General features: G+C 48.0%; 1 protein-coding gene across 1 annotated transcript in view; it reads right to left on the bottom strand.

Annotated features, from left to right (window-relative positions):
* Positions 1-273: 273 nt before the first annotated feature.
* Positions 274-18617, bottom strand: part of ASCC1 (activating signal cointegrator 1 complex subunit 1) — a 78937-nt gene continuing 60593 nt past the window's right edge. Inside the window, exon 10 of the mRNA XM_077350452.1 lies at positions 274-629. Coding sequence (XP_077206567.1) covers positions 513-629 — 117 coding nt within the window. The 3' untranslated portion in view covers positions 274-512. The remainder of the gene's footprint in view (positions 630-18617) is intronic.

Here is an 18617-nt window from a genome sequence, read left to right as displayed (position 1 = left end):
ATCTTTTTGCAAGGACGGAACTCCCTCACTGTCAGTTCTTTTTGCCGGTACAGAACTTTCAGACTTGCCTTTCAGACTTGAGAAGACTCAAACGTGGTACGAATTATTCCTAGGCAACTAGCATGGGAAAGTTTTGTAAACAAAGAGCTGGTTCTTCAGCCCCTCCATTTACCACAAATGGCTCATATTAAAGATGTACAAAAAGGTGGCCTGCTAAAGACGTGTGGGCTGCTAACTTATTTAAAACTTGTCCAATGGAACTACTATTATCCCTTCTGTGCCCAGCATTTATTCTCCAGTAAAAACATCAAGAAATCTAAGTAAAATGCGTTGGTCATCTCAGAGCTGTTTCCTTCAGTGTATCTACACACAGTGGGTTTGCTAGTTACGATCCTTGGCAAAGCTCTGCGGGTGATCCACAATGAGGGAATGGCCCAGTCCAAAGAACAGGGCCCCTTGAATCCATCGCCATCTTGTCTGGTGACATACAATCTCTGCTGGGGCAGACGACTTCAGGAGAAAGTGAGCTGTCCAGATGTGGCATAGTAACCAGAGCTGTCAGTGGAGAATCGCTGAGAGAGGTAGACTGAATTCAGCAGCACATCTCCAAAGTAGAAGTTCTCAAACAGCTGAAATAAAAGAATAAGGACTTGTGAAAGGTATTATAAAAGGCATTTAAGGTTTTCTCGCAACGTTCAATGTGGTGGTTCTTACCTCTAAAACCCTTAATATCCTGGGACCCTCAAACCTGAAGGACCACCTAACCTGGTACACATTCACATGCCCATTTAGGTCCTCAGAACAGCACTTTTTGTGCCTGCTGCTTGACAAGTGCAACCCTCCTTAAGCCAGGTGAAGAGGAGTGTTATTTACAGCCTGCATGTTATGGAATGGCTTCCCAGGGAGGTCCACATGGTGTGGGCCACGGTTTCCCTTTGAAGGCATTGCAAGACAGCCAATGTTCTGCACCTTAAAGGTAAAGGCATCCCCTGTGGAAGCACCGAGTCATGTCTGACCCTTGGGGTGACACACTCCAGCGTTTTTGTGGCAGACTCAATACGGGGTGGTTTGCCAGTGCCTTCCCCAGTCATTACCGTTTACCCCCCAGCAAGCTGGGTACTCATTTTACCAACCTCGGAAGGATGGAAGGCTGAGTCAACCTTGAGCCGGCTGCTGGGATTGAACTCCCAGCCTCATAGGCAGAGCTTTCAGATTTCAGCCTCATAGGCAGAGCATTTCTGATGCTTACTACTCTGAGCCACAAGAGGCTCACACTGCACCTTATGAGCCGTTATGGCAGTATTGTAATTCTGAGGTTTTTAATTCGTTTTAAGTAAAGTGGTCTGTTCAACGTTCTAAAGGCATGTAGACATGAAGAATGTTTGTCTATAAACTATAATCTATACAAATATATAAAATCAAAATGGGTGAAAAATCCTGATGAAGGATAATGAAAATGGCAGCACAATGCATACGAAATACACATGCCGTTGCTTCTTCAAATAGGCTCTGGTTAAGGCATTCCATTCCAAGTCCACAGAGAGAACTACTAAAGGGCAGATTATTTCTGGGCCAAACTAGATGTTCGGGCATCCACAGTTCTGGCCCATAGGTCTCACCACTAGGGTTGTGCACTCTGGTGCACTTCGGCGATCACTGAAGCCCGAAGCAGCCAGCGCCACAGCATGGAGCGGAGGGGCAGCACTGGTGGCAGGGTGCCAGCTGGTGCGCTACTGGCACCCCCTCCCCTCTGTGCCATGGCAATGGCCACTTTGGGCTTCAGCAATTGCCGAAGTGTCCGAAGCACACCGGAACGCACATTTAGAGCTGCTTGTGGGCTGTTTAGAAATGCCATGAGGGCTGGGACAGGGTCATAGTATGGTGGGACCAGCTGATCTTGTTTCCCCACCCCTGGGCCCTTTCAAGTGCGGAACCAGAGGCTGTTCCTCTGGAAGTGCCATGTCGTGGACCCAGTTAGGATCAGGGCCTTGTGGCATTTTTTTAGTGGCCGGAGTTCTTGTCCACAGGTCAGACCTGCAGATGGCATAGCATCTAGTTTGGATCTCAGCTGGTTACCCTTCCAGGCAACAATTACTCATGTGTGAAAGTCGGGACAAAGTTTTCATGACATGTGAATTAAAATTCTGTAGGCTGGCCAGAGGCCACATATAAGAGCTTCACATCTGGTCAAGGGTCATCAATTGGCCGTGAATTGGATATTTCATGCCTTTTGCCTGCAGATTTCAAGAAAACATATGGGCAAATATAGAGAGGATCACCACTCAGAGGAACTTGTGGCCCCTTCCCTGGTGTCTCCTAAATCCCTCAGCGCTTAGAAAAGCAGCTACAGATGCTGTATCATACAATCACAGCTCAATTACCATGTTCCTAGTAGAAAAGTTAGACATATGGTGGTATCGGGAGGAAATTATATATTTGTCCCTTGGAACTATAACTGAATTGTGGTTCTGCCCTGCGCCTTTGTTCTTCATCAGGTCCTGCCTTCAGCAAATATTTCAACTTGGTTGGATGGAGTTCTCTTTGCCGATACCTTCTTTGACAGATTAAAGCAAATCCGGTTAATTTAAGCAGGTTCTCAACCTGCAGTTTGAAACCTTTGGCCACTCGCGTCCAAGATGATAGTGAATCGCACAGAAAGTGAATCTTTGTCCCAGTTCTGAAACCATGCGCGATAAAGCTCCTTTTCGTTCAACGAAAACCTTTCAAGGGCACTTAAACACATACACAACTGAAACCTAATTCAGAAGAAAGCTGCTCCAGTCATTAACACTGTTCAGGAGACAGATGAAAATATGACATCAGAATTCATTAGAAAGCGAGTCCTACAATATTGCTGAGAGGCAGCATCACGTTCAAGTGTAAAGTGCTTTCCCCCATCCCATTAAGACGCAGGAAATGGCTGTGCCTTATAATGCAAGTAATGCCTTTTGGAAAACCTTTCAACCAACACACTCATTTCAAAGGCAGGTTAATGCTCTTGTGTCAAGGGTCAACTAGGGCTGAGTCGCTGAGGAACCTGAATTCCATCTGACTCCTCTTGCATTCTGTTCCTACAGACCTGAGCTCAATATGGGTACATCCAGCTCTTCCTGCCATTAAGGATGCCCAGTGACTTTGGAAAAAAGTGCAGGTTCTTTCAACTCTGTTCATCCAGAGGGGATGAGATCCAGTCATTCTCCTACAAGTAATCACTGAAATCCAAACTTGGCAAGCATAAAGTCGGGTTTCACCACCTGCCAGAAATATATTGAGCTCTCTCCTGGCACAGACAGATTCCAGATTCCTTTTGACTGTGAACATTTGTTTTGCATTGCCATGGCCCTTTTATGCAAATCAAGGTTTTCCTAAATATTCTCCTGACCCCATAACCACTGACAGGGGAGCCTGAGGGGAGGAAGACAGGATCAGGACAGAGGGAGTAGCTTCTTGGGTCCTTTGCTCATGCCATAAGAGTGTGGATGGGATGGGCAATGGACCCACAAGGAGGGAAGTACGGAATTCGAGCAGATTCCGGTGAGCTGAGCAGAATATACTGAAAAATGAGGAAACAGGTAGAAGGCATCTCAAAGGCACTCGAGTCTCCGGGGAGATGGGATTTGTGGCAAGAGGTGGACGGGCAGGCTTTGGAAACAAAAATGCTTTTAAAATGGAAGTGTTCTCACTTTTATCATTGCACGAATCCAGTCCACGTGGAAAGCCTTCTCTCTCAATTGTTCCCCTCTACAAGAGATACCAGCTAGGGGCAGCAAATGAGAAGAGCACTGTATACGCAGTTCTTTCTATCTATTACATTTTTGTCCTGCCTGTCCACCAAATAATGAGCTTGGAGAAGTGTACATCAGAGCTCGACAAATCCCAGGCCCCCAGTCTCCAGGGTGCTAGGAGACTTCATTGTGGCGCCTGGTAATCTCAGCAATTATTTAATCGCTGTGTCTCGCACTAATTCTCAGTTAACGTACAAGGCATATTCTGATGTGAAATGATAAACGTTTTGCTGCCTGGTGCAAAAGAAATGAACGTGTGGGAAGTTCTTGGCATTTCTTGCTTATATGTTCTCTTTACAGCATTCAGTCATGCTGTAGATTAATTTCTCAGCCAGTTTCATTCTACACTCTCTCCAAAAGTCGATGAAATGGACCTTTTAAAATTAATAATGAAATTGTCAGAAATTGGAGAGAAGTTAGTTTAGGGCTAGAGGTTAGCTCGGCCTTTCTCAACTTTTTTAACCGTTGAGAAACCCCTGAAACATTCTTCAGGCTTTGAGAATCCCCAGATGTGGCACAATCGTGCAGAATGGGGTTGGGAAGCACAGCTGTGGACACACCCACCCGGGTCCCCTCCCCTTCCCACCCCCTCCAGGCCCATCATTGGCTAGTTTGGGAGGGAAGGGTGGGTCGACATCGCCATATATGGTCATATCACCCAATAAAAGTTTAACAAATTTTAAAAATATATTAAAAATTAATTAATTCCCACCCATTCAGGAAACCCTTCCAGAGTGATCAAGGAACCGCAATTAAGAAAGCTTGCATTAAGCAGTACGAAACTTACATAACCGGATCCTACTTACAAGGTGCTAAAGACATCAGCACAGACTAGCGGTCCCAGTCATTTATTCCGCTAAGTTTGTGAAGCCACTCTGTACTGGGCAGCCTTATGTTCTGTGCTGCTCTTGAATAGTTCAGTTTCATACAGTTTGTGAAAAACCAGGAGGGAGGGAGCCCTCCTGGCTTCTTCAGGCAGGCTGCTCCTCAAGGTGGGAGCCACAACAGAGAAGGCTACGCACGGTCAGTCCTGGTTAGGACTTGGATGGGAAACCAAAAAGGACATCTAGGGTTGCTATGCAGAGGCAGGGAGCCACCCCTTTCTTTTCCTGCCCTAGAAGCTCATATATAACCTTGAGCAGCAGAAAATTCCTAGATGTTCTATTTAGAACCAAAAAAGGAGAAATACATATTTAGTTGCAGCCAATGTAATTTTTTTTTACCACTGAGTAAGAAGAGTACAGTTTTCAGAGGGTGAGGGTGGGGGATAAGTGGCTGCTTAATAGGGGCGTAACGGCATGGGGGTTGGTGCTGTGATCAAAAGCAGCAGCTTCTAATGTGGAGGGACATGTTTGATTCTCCACTCCTCCACATGCAGCCCACTGAGTGACCTTGGGCTAGTTATGGTTCTGTTAGAGCTGTTGTCACAAAGCAGTTCTCTCAGAGGTCTCTCAGCCCTACCTACCTCACAGGGTGCCTGTTGTGGGAAGAGGAAGGGGAGGTGATTGTATGCTGCTGTGAGATGTCTTTGGGTAGTGAAAAGTAGGGCATTAAAAAACAGCTCTTCCTCTCTTCAATTTTCCTGCGTGTGGAACCCCACTTTGCATTGAGTCCATGGTGTGCAGTGGGAAGGGGGTCCTGCTTTCTCCTCTGACATGATCCCAACATGATGGCTTCTTGTGTAGGCCACTAAGATACGTGCGGCTCCCAATGGGGCAAATAATGTCCCACAGAGTTATTTCAGGCCAGGAAACCCAGTCGGGAGCCTCTTCTCCTTGTGTCCCATGGTCCTGATCCAAACTGGGGCTCCACACATTTGAGAATGTTGTTCCTGGAGGGGAACTCGCAGTCTACTCCATGGTGGATACACATAATGTGGCCCTGAAGCCGCCATCACCATCCAAGATACCATGACATGGTGGGCCCCGAGCAGTCTGCACACTTGGGGGACTCGCCCTTCCTAAAAGTAATTCCAGGTGTTCATTTCACTACACCCCTCAAAAAGGCAACCTGGAAGATGCTGAAATGCTTTGGGGGTGGGGGGAGTCCACATGGCACAACTGTGCTGATTGGGGAAAGCAATCATGTAAACTGGTCCTGAAAGATGATCCTACGAAACCAGAATCACTAAAATAGCAGGCGTGTGGCTCACATTTAAGGAGGTCTAGCCTTTGGAAGTGTTAGAGTCCTAGGACAATCAAAGTCAGGGTAATGAAGGCTCTCCGTTTATTTGTTCTTGTTGAACTTAGCAAGGAGAAAACGTTATTGAGGTCTTGAAAAAAATAACTATTTAAATATCATATTTAAATCTGGGGAAATGGGAGGATTTTAAAGAAAGGCTAAAAGGTTTCTTTTACACACTTAGAAATATGAATCATCATCTGGAATGAGGCTCCAAAAGCTTACGTTCACGCATTTGAGATATAAATATCTCACAGATAAGCAATAATTGTATATACGTAGAGGTGCTTTTAAAAGAATCACTTTTGATTGAATGGAACGTTTAGAGAAAAATTTTCTGTAAACTGCAGCAGTTTTCACAGGGCAGGCACTGCATATTCAGTGGCGAGGGGGGAGGAGAAGGATTTTAAGACTACACCCGTTTTTATTTTCCATATAGTTTAAATAAGTAGCTCTCATAGGTCCTCATAATACTATCGTTCTGCTTTCTCAGCAAACAGGATGCTCCCTGCGCAGCCGACACAACAGGAAATAGTTACGGTCGGGTTGTTTGTGAGTCTGAAGACGCTTTTAAAGCAAGGAAACACGGGAGCACTTCTCTGCGGTGTGGAGAGTGGCTCAATTTTAACTTCTAAGAGGATTATCTGCCTTGATACAAGCTAGAGGAGGAAGCAAAATGCATGCTGGATATTGCAAATAAATATGGTATAAATAAAAATAAATATTTTTCAATATAGGCAGTTTCTCTGTGAAAACAGATTCATACACAAGCTTTGATACCTCAGTGGTGCTTATTACAGGACGTATTTTACAAAACACAAAAAATAAGCCGAAGGCGGCAAACAGGAAGGCTGCAGCGTTATGTGTTTTCGTGTGGAAAGATGTCTAGCAGTTTGTCAAAAGTGACAGGAGGTCCTGCTTTTTCAGCCACGTGGGAAGTATCTCCAAGGAGTTTTCTTAGTCGAGAAGATTTCGCCACCCGGATCTGTCATGAACGCACCAACAGGACGGAGAGCTGGTGAAGTTCACAGGCCGGGTGTGTCATTCCGAGCTGTGCGGTCAGATGCGCCCTCCTAGCTGCCTGATCGGAGACCGCTGGCCCATCCAGTTTACTACAGTGTAATGGTGGCAGGTCTCCTAGTCAGGGTGGCTACTGAGAGCCTATTCACTGAGCTACCAGGGGGCGAACCTACAAACTCTGTCTGCAAACCACATGTACTAGCATTAGACTATAGTTGCGTTTCAGCCACATTTGTCCCGCATCACTGCAGACTACGTGTCCCTAAGTGAGTGCACAATTATCACTGGGAAAAGGTATCTGTCTTTTTATGGAGCACCTTATGCTGCAACTGAAAACATGAACAGCTGTGTCGACATGCTGTGGACCAGTGATCAGGTGATACACCAAGAGTTCTTTTAGTGAACCGGTCCAGAAATACAACATTCTTGCTGTCCTTTGACATTTCCCCCCTCCCCCAAGTGCCCTGTATTATTTAGGACCTTTCCTACTTGAGCAGTGCTTTTTAAAGCTATGTCCTATCATCTGAATAAGAAGCTACGGTAAGTGCCGTGGCAAAATTAAAAGACGTGCTTAACCAGTAAAGCTTCATAAGTTTTAGATCTCAAATATCCAATCTTTTATACAACGTATGACATATACTACGCATCTATAAAGTCCCAAGGAAAAAAACATCCTCCTAAGATTACATTCACGTATTCATAAAGGCAGGAATCTCAGCATCCTTTCCCTTTCTGTGTCATCCCACCTTTCCAAGGCAAGGAACAGATATACTTACAAGTGATTTCAATACTGATTATGTCAATCATCTTCTCCCCATCCCCCACCTCATCTCGGGCTGGTTGCCTTGTTATTTTTTTTAAGTCTGACTATATTTATTCAGTCATGCCCATTATCTTCTTTAAAAGGAGGAGGAGCTGGGGGGCTTGAACCCTGCTTTCTACTACCCAAAGGAGTCCCAAAGCAACTTGCAATAGCCTGCCTGCCTGTGACAGCTGTACCACTCCAATAAAATCTTGTGTGCATGTCTAATCCCTGCAAACCACCTCAGCACTTCCAAACTAACCAACCAGTATGAAGGAGGGTTTCCTTCCAGTTCTACTGCCGTTGTCCCATCTCTCACCATGAGACTCTTGGCTAGAGAAGTTGTGATTCAGCGTTGCTAGAAGTTCAGCCCACCTAAAACATACAGGAAGTGACAGCCATGCTTCCTTGCCCGGGTGTTGTCCGAGCTAAACGCGCACAAAACGTTACGCAGAGGAGGGGGAAAGGAGCAAGACAACATAGAGAATGCAAAAATGATCACATTTGGATCACCGTGAACCATCTGTTCCTAAAGATGGACGCTACTTTTAACTTATTTAAAAATAAAAGAGTGAGAGATAGTGAGAGGGTTCAGATGCATTTCCGGTGGATTGATTTTGGGGGAAGTAGTTAGGTGTATGTTAATCACAAATGCACAACGAGATTTAAGGGAGCACTACGGCTTGTTTTATATGCTGGTCTTCACTCCAAGCCTCCCGCTTTTATTATCTCATCTCTTTGTTCCCTCAGGCTTTGGGGGATGGAAGTCACTGGAAACCCCTGAGCAGGAAGAGGAGGGCAATGGTGTAGTAAAAAAGGACACAGAAACTCTCTCAGACATGACCACGGAAGAGGCCTTTGGGAACACAGATGGCAGCCGCAGTCTCCGGCACCTGGAAAGGCAACGGCGGATGGAGCCGATGAAAGCCTCAAAGAGGCCTCTCTCTGAAGCAAGGGATCTCTTCTGCGGCACTGTCCGCAGACAGGCCTGCCACCCGCTTCATGCACAACGTGTTCAGGTAAGAAGCCCAATACATTTGGAGAAGAGGTTCTTTTTACAAACATCCCTGGCCCCACAAAAAGAAGAGAAGTGACAGGATGGGATGGAGAAGTCTGGAAAAGAGAGGTCTGCAGACATAGGCCAAGAAGAAGAGTAGATCTTTATACCCCGCTTTTCACTGGCCAAAGGAGTCTCAGAGTGGCTGACAATTGCCTTCCCTGTCCTCTCCCCACAACAGACACCCTGTGAGGTAGGTGAGGCTGGGAGAGCCCTGATATTACTGCTCGGTCAGGACAGCTTTATTGGCGCTGTGGCAAGCCCAATATTCTAGCTCTCATGATTTATTGAGGATGGGACTGCAGTATGTGGTGTACAGAAACCAAAAGGCAACTCAAACAAAAGCCAAAGACTTGTTATTTTTGAAATGTTCCTACTTATTAAAGCAATACTATGACATTAGGGATCGAACCATTACTTTTGAACAGCAGGGGGTGGGCAGCGCAACGGCTGTGGGTTATTTAAATGAGATGGGATGCAGCCATTGGCTCCAACCTCTCCTTGGCAGACTGTACTTCCCTTTCCTCAGTGCCGGGCACGAATGACACCAGCATTGCTATGAACAATCCAGCCTCTTCTTCCCCACAGATGACGTAAAAAATGTCAGAATGCCTCAAATGGAAGCCTGAATACCAGCAATGTCAAGAACACGTCACTGTGGGCAACTTGGCATTAAGAGGCACAAATCTATTTCCAATGTGATGTTGTGCTACCCTATTCTATAAAGAGGCTGCTGCATAGGCCGTGGCTTGACACGATGGCATCTTTGTGCTCTGAGAAGCAAACAGGAAGGTTTGCTATGCAGGGGGATGAAGAAGAACCAATCAATTTTTTGTTTGTTTGTTTCTCCTGTACTCACACCTCTCCTCCAAGACTCAGGGTGCCTGTGCACAACATGTGGAAGTGTCAAGAGAACAAAGCATGTCCTCCCACAGGCATCCGTGTCTCAAGTGAAGGATGGATGAAACATAATGCTTGCAGCAAGACACGTGCGCTCCCCTGTGTTTGCATCCAATGGACATCACTGAATACCCATTGAATGCCAGGCATTTGTCTGAGGCCGGGTGGTGGCCCGGGGGCTAAGATTGGGCCCCTCTCCCCGGAGGGGGAGGTCAGTATTAGACTGGCCTGGTTCCCCAGATTGTTCCATCCTATGCCCCATTATCCATCCACTCCCTTCTGCTCATCCAGTAGGCCTGTATAGGAATAGTTTTTTCTTAATCACCATCGAGTCATTGTTTATGGGATTTTAATGGGGAATTTTAATGGTTTTAATGTACTGTATTTGTATTGAAATATTGTGAACCGCCGCGAGCTGGTTTCTGAGAGTGGCAGCCATACAAATCAAATAATCTTTACACAGCCCGCGGCACCGTGGGCACCGCGGACTGAATAAAGCTGTAAGGGCTTAGGGGGAGGAGTTAGGGCGGGCTCTGTCCGGGATGAGGAAGGGTGCCGATTGGCCCCTTCCTCCGGACAGACCATTGGCCGGGCCAATCGCCCTGCCGACAAGGGAGCGTGGCTCGCAGTTGCTCCCTTGCCGGCAGCCTGACACAGCGAGATGCGCGAAGCGGAGCGCGGCTGCTGGGGGCTCCCTGCAGGGAAGGGCTAGCGCCCGTTGTATTTCTGCATACAATGGGCTTTGCCTCTAGTAAATAATAAATAATAAATAATAAATGCAGTGAAGTGCTGAAGAGCAGTGGCCTCTAATCTGGAGAACCAGGTTTGATTCCCCACTCCCCCCCACATGCAGCCTCGAGTGGGCTTACATGCCAAGTAGGCACGGGTGGGTGTGTGCAGTTAAGAGCTTCTTCCCCCCCCCCATGGGAAAACTGATTGCTGCTGCTGTGCCTGTGCTGACTATCTGCATGTATGCCAACCCCTTCGAAGATCAAGCACAAGTACCGATATTGGTTTTTTACATATTGCTTCCGCCACAAGCCTTTAGGAGGCCTACAAACAAGAGGTAAAAGGTAAAATGTTCAGACACAGGCTCACAGAACACTGCAAAAAGGTGGGGCTCCCACAGTTTTGCGGCACTGTCTTTGGCGATGGGCATCAAAGACGGTTCCCGGCCCTTCTTCTCTAGTCCTGCAGCCCCTGACGGGAGAACTTTCCCCAAGCGAAGATGCCACTTCTGTTTCCAGCCCAGTGCTTGGAACAGCCACAATAAATCACAAGGCTCACGCATGCCTGGCTACCCAGGGCAGCCACCCCTGCTGCTCCGTTAGCGAAAGCTTGGACGTGCCGCCAGAAGCGGATGCTTTTTAAATAGGCTTGTCACAAGCACGAGAAGCACGGGCCATGTGAAGACAGCTGCCAGGAAAGGTGCTGGGCGGCGGCAGGGCAAACGCATCTGGCAGCGAGGAAAGGGAAACAGAGGCACTTAAAACTTCCTTCACGTAATCTTGGAGCGGCCTGGCCTGGATTTCACTGCTGCTGTCAGAGGTATTGATCGGTCTCGAAGCCTTCCTTTTGCCTAATGTGGAGAGGCCAAAAAGCACCGTTTGGAATGAATTTTTTAAAAAGCAACCCCAAAGAAAACCCAGCCGTTCTGCTGAGAATCTCAATGCTCCAGGTCTGTGGGAACAACAACTCACTGCAATGCCTTGCAGTTAAAAAAAGAAACCATGCCACCAAAGAGCAGCATTATCATGAGATGAAATACACACACTCAACCCCCCCCCGCCCACCCGCACGCACACACACACACACACACACACACACACACACACACACGCAGAGTCGGTCCGTAGGGAGTTCCGTCTGCTCAGAAACATCAACCGCGTAAAACGCCGCCTTAGGATAAGGGTATTGGAGATTAACAGTACAAAACTGTCCCCCGTGAATCGGCACTGTGTAGACTAGCGGGGATCTCATTAGCCCAGAACGGCTCGTCCACAGGAGTGGCTCTCCTCCTCTCCCAGCAAGAGGGGTTCAGCCTCAAGGTAAGAACTTTTGCGTGTGGTGAGGCGGAGTGGAAAGCAGTAATCTGATGATTTGTAGGTCTTGCCAAATGCATCTACTGTACAGTCCTCACAGACTAGGTGCATAAACACACCCTCACAGCAATGGCTTTCAGGGCAGCTGCAGGGCAGCACATGAGGAGAATTGGTTTTCGTACCCCAATTTTCTCTACCCGAAGGAGTTTCAAAGCGGCTTACAATTACCTTCCCTTTCCTCTCCCCACAACAGACACCCTGTGAGGGAGGGGAGGCTGAGAGAGCCCTGAGATTACTGCACAGTCAGAACAGCTTTATCAGTGCTGTGGCCAGCCCAAGGTCACCCAGCTGGCTGCATGTGGAGGAGGAGCGGGGAATCAAACCTGGCTCACCAGATTAGAAGCCGCTGCTCTTAACCACTATGCTAAGCTGGTTCACAGCTAGACACAGAGACACATAATGTCCTTGGACAGTAGTACGGTTAAGTAAGGTGCCATAAAAGAGCTCCAGCCTCTGTCATACAAACAATCCTACGTAGTCCGATCCTAACCATTCTACTGGGAAATTCGCTGCATTTCTCACACCTCAGCTGGGCCACTCGTAGATGGGGGGGGGAGCTTAGCCATTGTAGGGCCCTGGGCAAAAGTCCTGAGAAATCTGGCCGTGACTCATCGAACTGGCTGAGATTGCAGTGTGGGCGCCAGAGGGCCTGCAGGAGGCTTTCTTGCCCTCCCCAACCAGCCAGAGAAGGTGGGGGCCTCAGGGTACCACACTTGCTGGCTCCATGTCCACAAGGGGATGGCTCTGGTAGGCACGCCGGGGGTTTGTCAGGCTCTGACCTGAGCCTCACCAGGGCCTCTCAGCTGTGTCCTCAGCGGCATTGTGGTTTTTATTTGTTTATTTTGTACTGATATGCTGCCCTTTCCAGAAGGCTCAAGGTGGCTCACAATCTCTTAATCACCTCATTTCCCAAGGGAAAGCATTTGCCTGAAATCTTTTCTGCCCCACTGAGTAATCCCCCATGTTAGCACGCCTTCCATTATGAAGAAATATGGATATTGATGAGGGTTTGTGACAAGTGCCATGTTGGAGAAGAGCTCCAAATTATATGCCTCGCAAAGGGGTGCCCAGCCTCGGTACATGCTCGTCGCGATAACAAATGCATCGTATCATTTGCGCTCTTCTTGCGTTAGACACTTAACTTTTCAAGATGGCGGCAGTGGGGGCTATACCTGTTGCCAGTAAAACTGTCCTTTATAACAAGATATTCTGGAAACTTTGAGTCCACTAACTTCATCCAAGTCTTGCAGGAGTATGTTGCAGGGGGCCAGCCCACAATACATGCGGAATAGGAGAGATTACGGCGCCTTCCGTCTGCCTCTCATGAAAAACAGTCAGATATTTCCTAATGAATGTTGCCAACGAAAATAATTTCTGAACAAATATGGCGTTATCTGAACTGCAAATACACCGGCACCACAGAAGTCTCTAACGCGTGAATGTCCTCCTTCCCCAAACCTGCCATCATGGAAAACTGAGAATGCAAAATATTTTTACAATATTAAAGGTCCCTTAAAGCAGGGGTAGTCAATCTGTGGCCTTCCAGATCTCCATGGACTGCCTTTAAGGCAGGGGTAGTCAACCTGTGGTCCTCCAGATGTCCATGGACTACAGTTCTCATGAGCCCCTGCCAGCAAATGCTGGCAGGGGCTCATGGGAATTGTAGTCCACGGACATCTGGAGGACCACAGGTTGACTACCCCTGCCTTAAAGGACCTTAAAAACAGTGCAAGCCAAGGGATGGGGAGGGAGATCTACACAGTTCACCCATCAAGCCTGCTATAATTGATCAAGGGAGACAATGTTTGTTACGTTAGCCTGGAGCTCTCGTGTAGCCTTTTTGCCCGACTGTCCACTGCAAGACAAAATTGATTTTGAACCAAAGAAGGGTCAGCAAGCATAAGTAAAGAACTCGGGCACAGTCCTGTGAGAACTGCACATGTTTAGAAACACTCTACCCTGAGACAACAGATATTGATACCGTTTGAGAGCAGAGCCTGGGGGCAGGGGCACAGTGCAGAGAGAGGGAATAAATCACCGGAGCCGAGAGGACCAAGAAGATGGATTGGTGCAAAGGGGTGAATTTCAGAGTTCATGAATACGTGGGAGGGCTCTTGCCAGCCGGATGAGGCTCTCACCCTCTTGCCCCACATGAGCCTCAGTGGCCCCACAGAACAATCCTGATATCAAACATGAAGGGATCTAATAAGCCTGAAGAGATCTAAAAGCCACTACACTCCCTGAGTCAAAGCAAGCCCCCCCTCCCCTGCTCCTGCAGTTTCAGACACAAGTCATGGAATTTAGGTCTGATAATGCCACAAAGCCCCCAAAAGGGTAGGGGTGACCAGGCATCCATCTACACACGATTAACTGTTTAGTATGGCCTTCCTCAACCTTTTTGCCCTTGAGAAACCTCTGAAACATTCTTCAGGCTTTGAGAAACCCCACAAGTGGCGTGATCATGCAGAATATGTCTGGGAAGCATAGCTGTGGACACACCCACCCAGTGACCCTCCCCCGGGCGGAGGGGAGAATTGACATGACCATAAATGGTCATATCCCCAGATAAATGCTTAACAAATTTTAGAAACATATTAAAATTAATTAACTCCCACCCATTCAGGAAATCCTTCCAGAGCTGTCAAGAAACCCCAGGGTTCATGAAACCCTAGCTTAGTGAAACATTGTGAGTCGGGGAGGGGGGGGGGCATCATCCACGTGTACTTTGCTTTTGTAAAAAAAAAAATGCAGATAGAGATTTGGTCAGGAAGTTTTAAGAAGCCCATGTGATTACCATGTGGCAATGTGTGACAGTTTGTATTCCCGGCTGTATATCTCGGAGAATCATAGAACCATAGAGTTGGAAGGAGCCATACAGGCTATCTAGTCCAACCCCCTGCTCAACGCAGGATCAGCCCAAAGCATCCTAAAGTGCTTGACCATTTCCCAGGTGATAAAGGTATGCACTGAAGAAGGCAAGCAGGGAACAAGGCTTTCCGTCTCCATGATGCAACAAGAAACACAACAGAGCTTGTACTGCTGGATCCTCCATACGGTCATGACAAGACACTACATTTGGCCATCCCCCACTGCATTTCCAAAGCAAAGCCTGCTTAGGGCGGCAAATGGTAATAATTACACTCTCATTAAGTCTTAAAGCTAAGAGGCAGTCGCACACAGGTGATTAGAACCATATAAACAAGTGAAAAATAAGATGCCACACATACGTGTCTCGAGTCAGACCCATACGTTTGTGGAAGATGGTTCATGGTGGATGAGAGGTGCGTCTGCACTGAGCAAGCTCTTCTGGCAAAGGAGACAGCGTGAAGATGTTGGCTCGATTCATCGATTTTCTTTATTTCTCATTCCACATTCAGAATGTTTCCCAGAACATTTGCGTGCCAAAAAAAAAGAGACTGCGTCTGACTCAAGTCCCTGCAATTACCTACCACCACTTAATGGCACCTGGAAAGTTTCCAGCAAGGACCGTGAAAAGAGCAGGTAGGCGGGGGCCGATCCAGAGGGGGTGTGTGTGTGTGCAAGGCATGCCACCTTCTGTCACAAGGAGAGTGCTGTTCCTTTCTAATCGGTTTTAAAGCAAGCTAGTCCAATTACGGGGAGAAAGCCCACTTTCATTATCGCACAGGTGGTGTGCGATTAAAATGTGCTGCAGGGGTCCAGAAAAAGCGTAAGGGACAAGGCAGGAGTCCTTGGAAAATCCTGGTCTCTCTCTCTTCCTCCCCCACTTACTTTTGAGCTACCAAAGTCTGTCACACCAGGATTCTTGCCTGAAACAAAGCTGTGAGATGACTGATGCCTGTTTGATTGGCTTGGCCGATGGCTCGTGCTAAGAACGGCTGCTGTTTGAATCCAGAAGGATTAGCGGCCCCCGGGAACGCCACCTCCTACGCAGAGGAATTACTGCGCAACAGCATTCCTCCCCTGCAGGCTGTTTGGATGAGCTCAAGCCAAAGTGATCCCCTAGATCAGGGGTGGGCAAACTGTGGCCCTCCAGCTGCCCATGGACTACAATTCCCATGAGCCCCCGCCAGCATTCGCTGGCAGGGGCTCGTGGGAATTGTAGTCCATGGGCAGCTGGAGGGCCACAGTTCGCCCACCCCTGCCCTAGATGGTTTGGTTTAAAAGCTATCCCCAGAACGAGGCATGTTATGATTATTTATTACTATAATGTTCATGATTATAATCATGCAATGATGAAGATTCTAGTACGAAGACGTTTGTTTATATTGCAGAAATTATGGTGCAATCACTGAGGAAGTGTCAGGAAAGCGGGTTTTTGATACCTAAGATCCCGTTCTGATTGCCGAAACAAAACTAAGAAACGCAAGTTGTTGGAACTGACTGATTAACAGCCTTTGGTTTAGGCTGTTCGCATGTAGCCTATATCGTCTGCCCCTGTTTTCCACCCTTGGCACGTTATGCTCTAGTAGTCCAGCAGTTCCTAAGTTGTACCCCTGGGGCTCCTTTCCAGGGGCTGAATGAGGAGATCAGAAATGGTGAATGAGCTCCCACGAAAGCCAGCCTACAGTTCTCTGCCCATCTCCCCCAACAATGCACACACGGGATAGAATCATAGAATCATCATAGAGTTGGAAGGGGCCATACAGGCCATCTAGTCCAACCCCCTGCTCAACGCAGGATCAGCCCAAAGCATCCTAAAGCATCCAAGAAAAGTGTGTATCCAACCTTTGCTTGAAGACTGCCAGTGAGGGGGAGCTCACCACGTCCTTAGGCAGCCTATTCCACTGCTGAATTACTCTGACTGTGAAAATTTTTTTCCTGATATCTAGCCTATATTGTTGCACTTGTAGTTTAAACCCATTACTGCGTGTCCTTTCCTCTGCAGCCAAGCCAAGTTATCCTGGGATAACACAGGATATGTTCCAGACCAGTGGTCCCCAACCTTTTTTTGGCTGGGGACCGGCAGGGCGATGGCCACGCCCGCGCAGCGCACATGTGTGGCCATGCCTACGCACATGCACGCTGTGCAGCCAAAATTGCGTGTGCGTGGCACTTTCGCGCATGCGCAAAAATGCCGTGCATGCACGATTTTGGCTGTGCAGCGTGCATGTGCACACGTGCGGCCCTTATTCCCTCTCCTCCCCCCCCCCCCAGTAAGAAGCTTCCCGGGCCGCAAGCTTGCGGCGTGGGAAGTTTTTTACTGCGGGGGGGGGGGACGGGGAGAGGGAACCGTGGCCCGGTGCCCTGGCCTTCGCGGCCTGACACCGGGCCGCAAACCACAGGTTGGGGACCACTGTTCCAGACCACACTCAGGTTACACTGATAAGGCCCGGAGGGCCTGTCCGGCTCCTTGCATGAACTTGACATTTTGCATACCCTAAAATATTTCCCCAGGATCTCAAACACGGAAAAAAGATTCCAGAATATACAGGGCAGCCAGTGTGGAAGTGGTTCTGTGAAAGTTTACAAATCATTATTTTGGCTCATGGGTGGGCTAGTCACTTAAGGAGAGAGCAGTCACCCTTCAAGCTATTAAGTGAAGTTTTCTACCTCTCACTTTCTTGACCTTCCCTGAAAGTTCCTGCAGCATTTCCTCTCTTGTCTCTTTTTAGGGGCAACGAGAAAGAGACACATGAATTCATGCACACACTTTTGTTCTAGATTTATAAAAATGACAGCACAGCACCCTTTCCTCTCCTTCTTCATATGCACCCTTGCATATAAGTAGGAGTACCCTACTATTTCTACCTGAACTGAGCCTATTTGTCTCTTCAAACAAAGCATAGGAGTAGGGTTACCAGTTCTGGGTTGGGAAATACCGGGAGATTTTGGGAGCAAAGCCAGGGCAGGGCTGGCTTATCCATGGTTCCTCTATATATCCTTATCCATGGTTCCTCTATATATTTGTAAAACAGCCTGGGGGTGGAACGTGTCCAGCTGTCCAAGTTGGAATAGGGCCAATCAGGGTGCAGCCTGATTGGCCCTGCCCCTGCAGCTCCCGCCTTCTATCCCTGCACCCTAGCCTCTTTGCTCTCAGACATGCCTCAGTGCCTGGAGCCAGCAGCAGGTAAGGAGAGAGGGCCCTGGGCAAAAGGTCATAAGTGGAGGGCCTACTAACAAGTGCCTCTTGCCTGCTAAGCAGGGCCTGCTAATGAGGGCCTCCCGGCCTGCTAGGCTGGGTCTGCTAAGCAGGCCCTGCTAACGACCTGGCCAGCCCCCGCCTGCCCCACTTGATCCGGCTGTGAGCTGTGGCCCAAAGCCATCTTAAGCTGCCTGGCCGGGGACCAGGGGAGGGGACCCTTTCAAGACCAGTTCTTAGGAACGGGCTTTGAAGCTAGTAAAGTCATAGAATCCATCCTCCAAAGCAGCCATTTTCTCCAGAGGATCTGAGCCAGGCCATCAAGAGATCAGATCAGTTGTAACACTTGGAGATCTCTGGGTACCACAATAGGCTGGCAACCCTAGATATCTGGGCAAATTACAGTTTGGGGCAGTGGATGTTTACTTAGGGAAAACAACCAAAGAAAAGCTTTCCCACCCAGGTATAGCATAGTTGTTCTGAAACATGGCAATTGTCTGTCCACGCCGCCTTTTTGTGGCAGGCTTCACCACCACCCAGCTACAAATTGGCGATTGCTAGCATCCAAGGCTCTTCAAAAAATTAAATAGCTCCCAAAAATATCAACTCTGCCATCCCTGATCTAGATGGTAAGTGTCTATCTATAAGACAAAATGGGACAAAGCGTACAGGATGCCAATTGAGGGAAGGAAGTCGACTTGACAGGCTA

This window comes from Paroedura picta, chromosome 8 (assembly GCF_049243985.1).
Source record: "Paroedura picta isolate Pp20150507F chromosome 8, Ppicta_v3.0, whole genome shotgun sequence".
NCBI classification, from domain to species: Eukaryota; Metazoa; Chordata; class Lepidosauria; order Squamata; family Gekkonidae; genus Paroedura; species Paroedura picta.
Note: the sequence above shows the minus strand (reverse complement) of the source record. Positions and strands in the feature narration are given on the sequence as shown.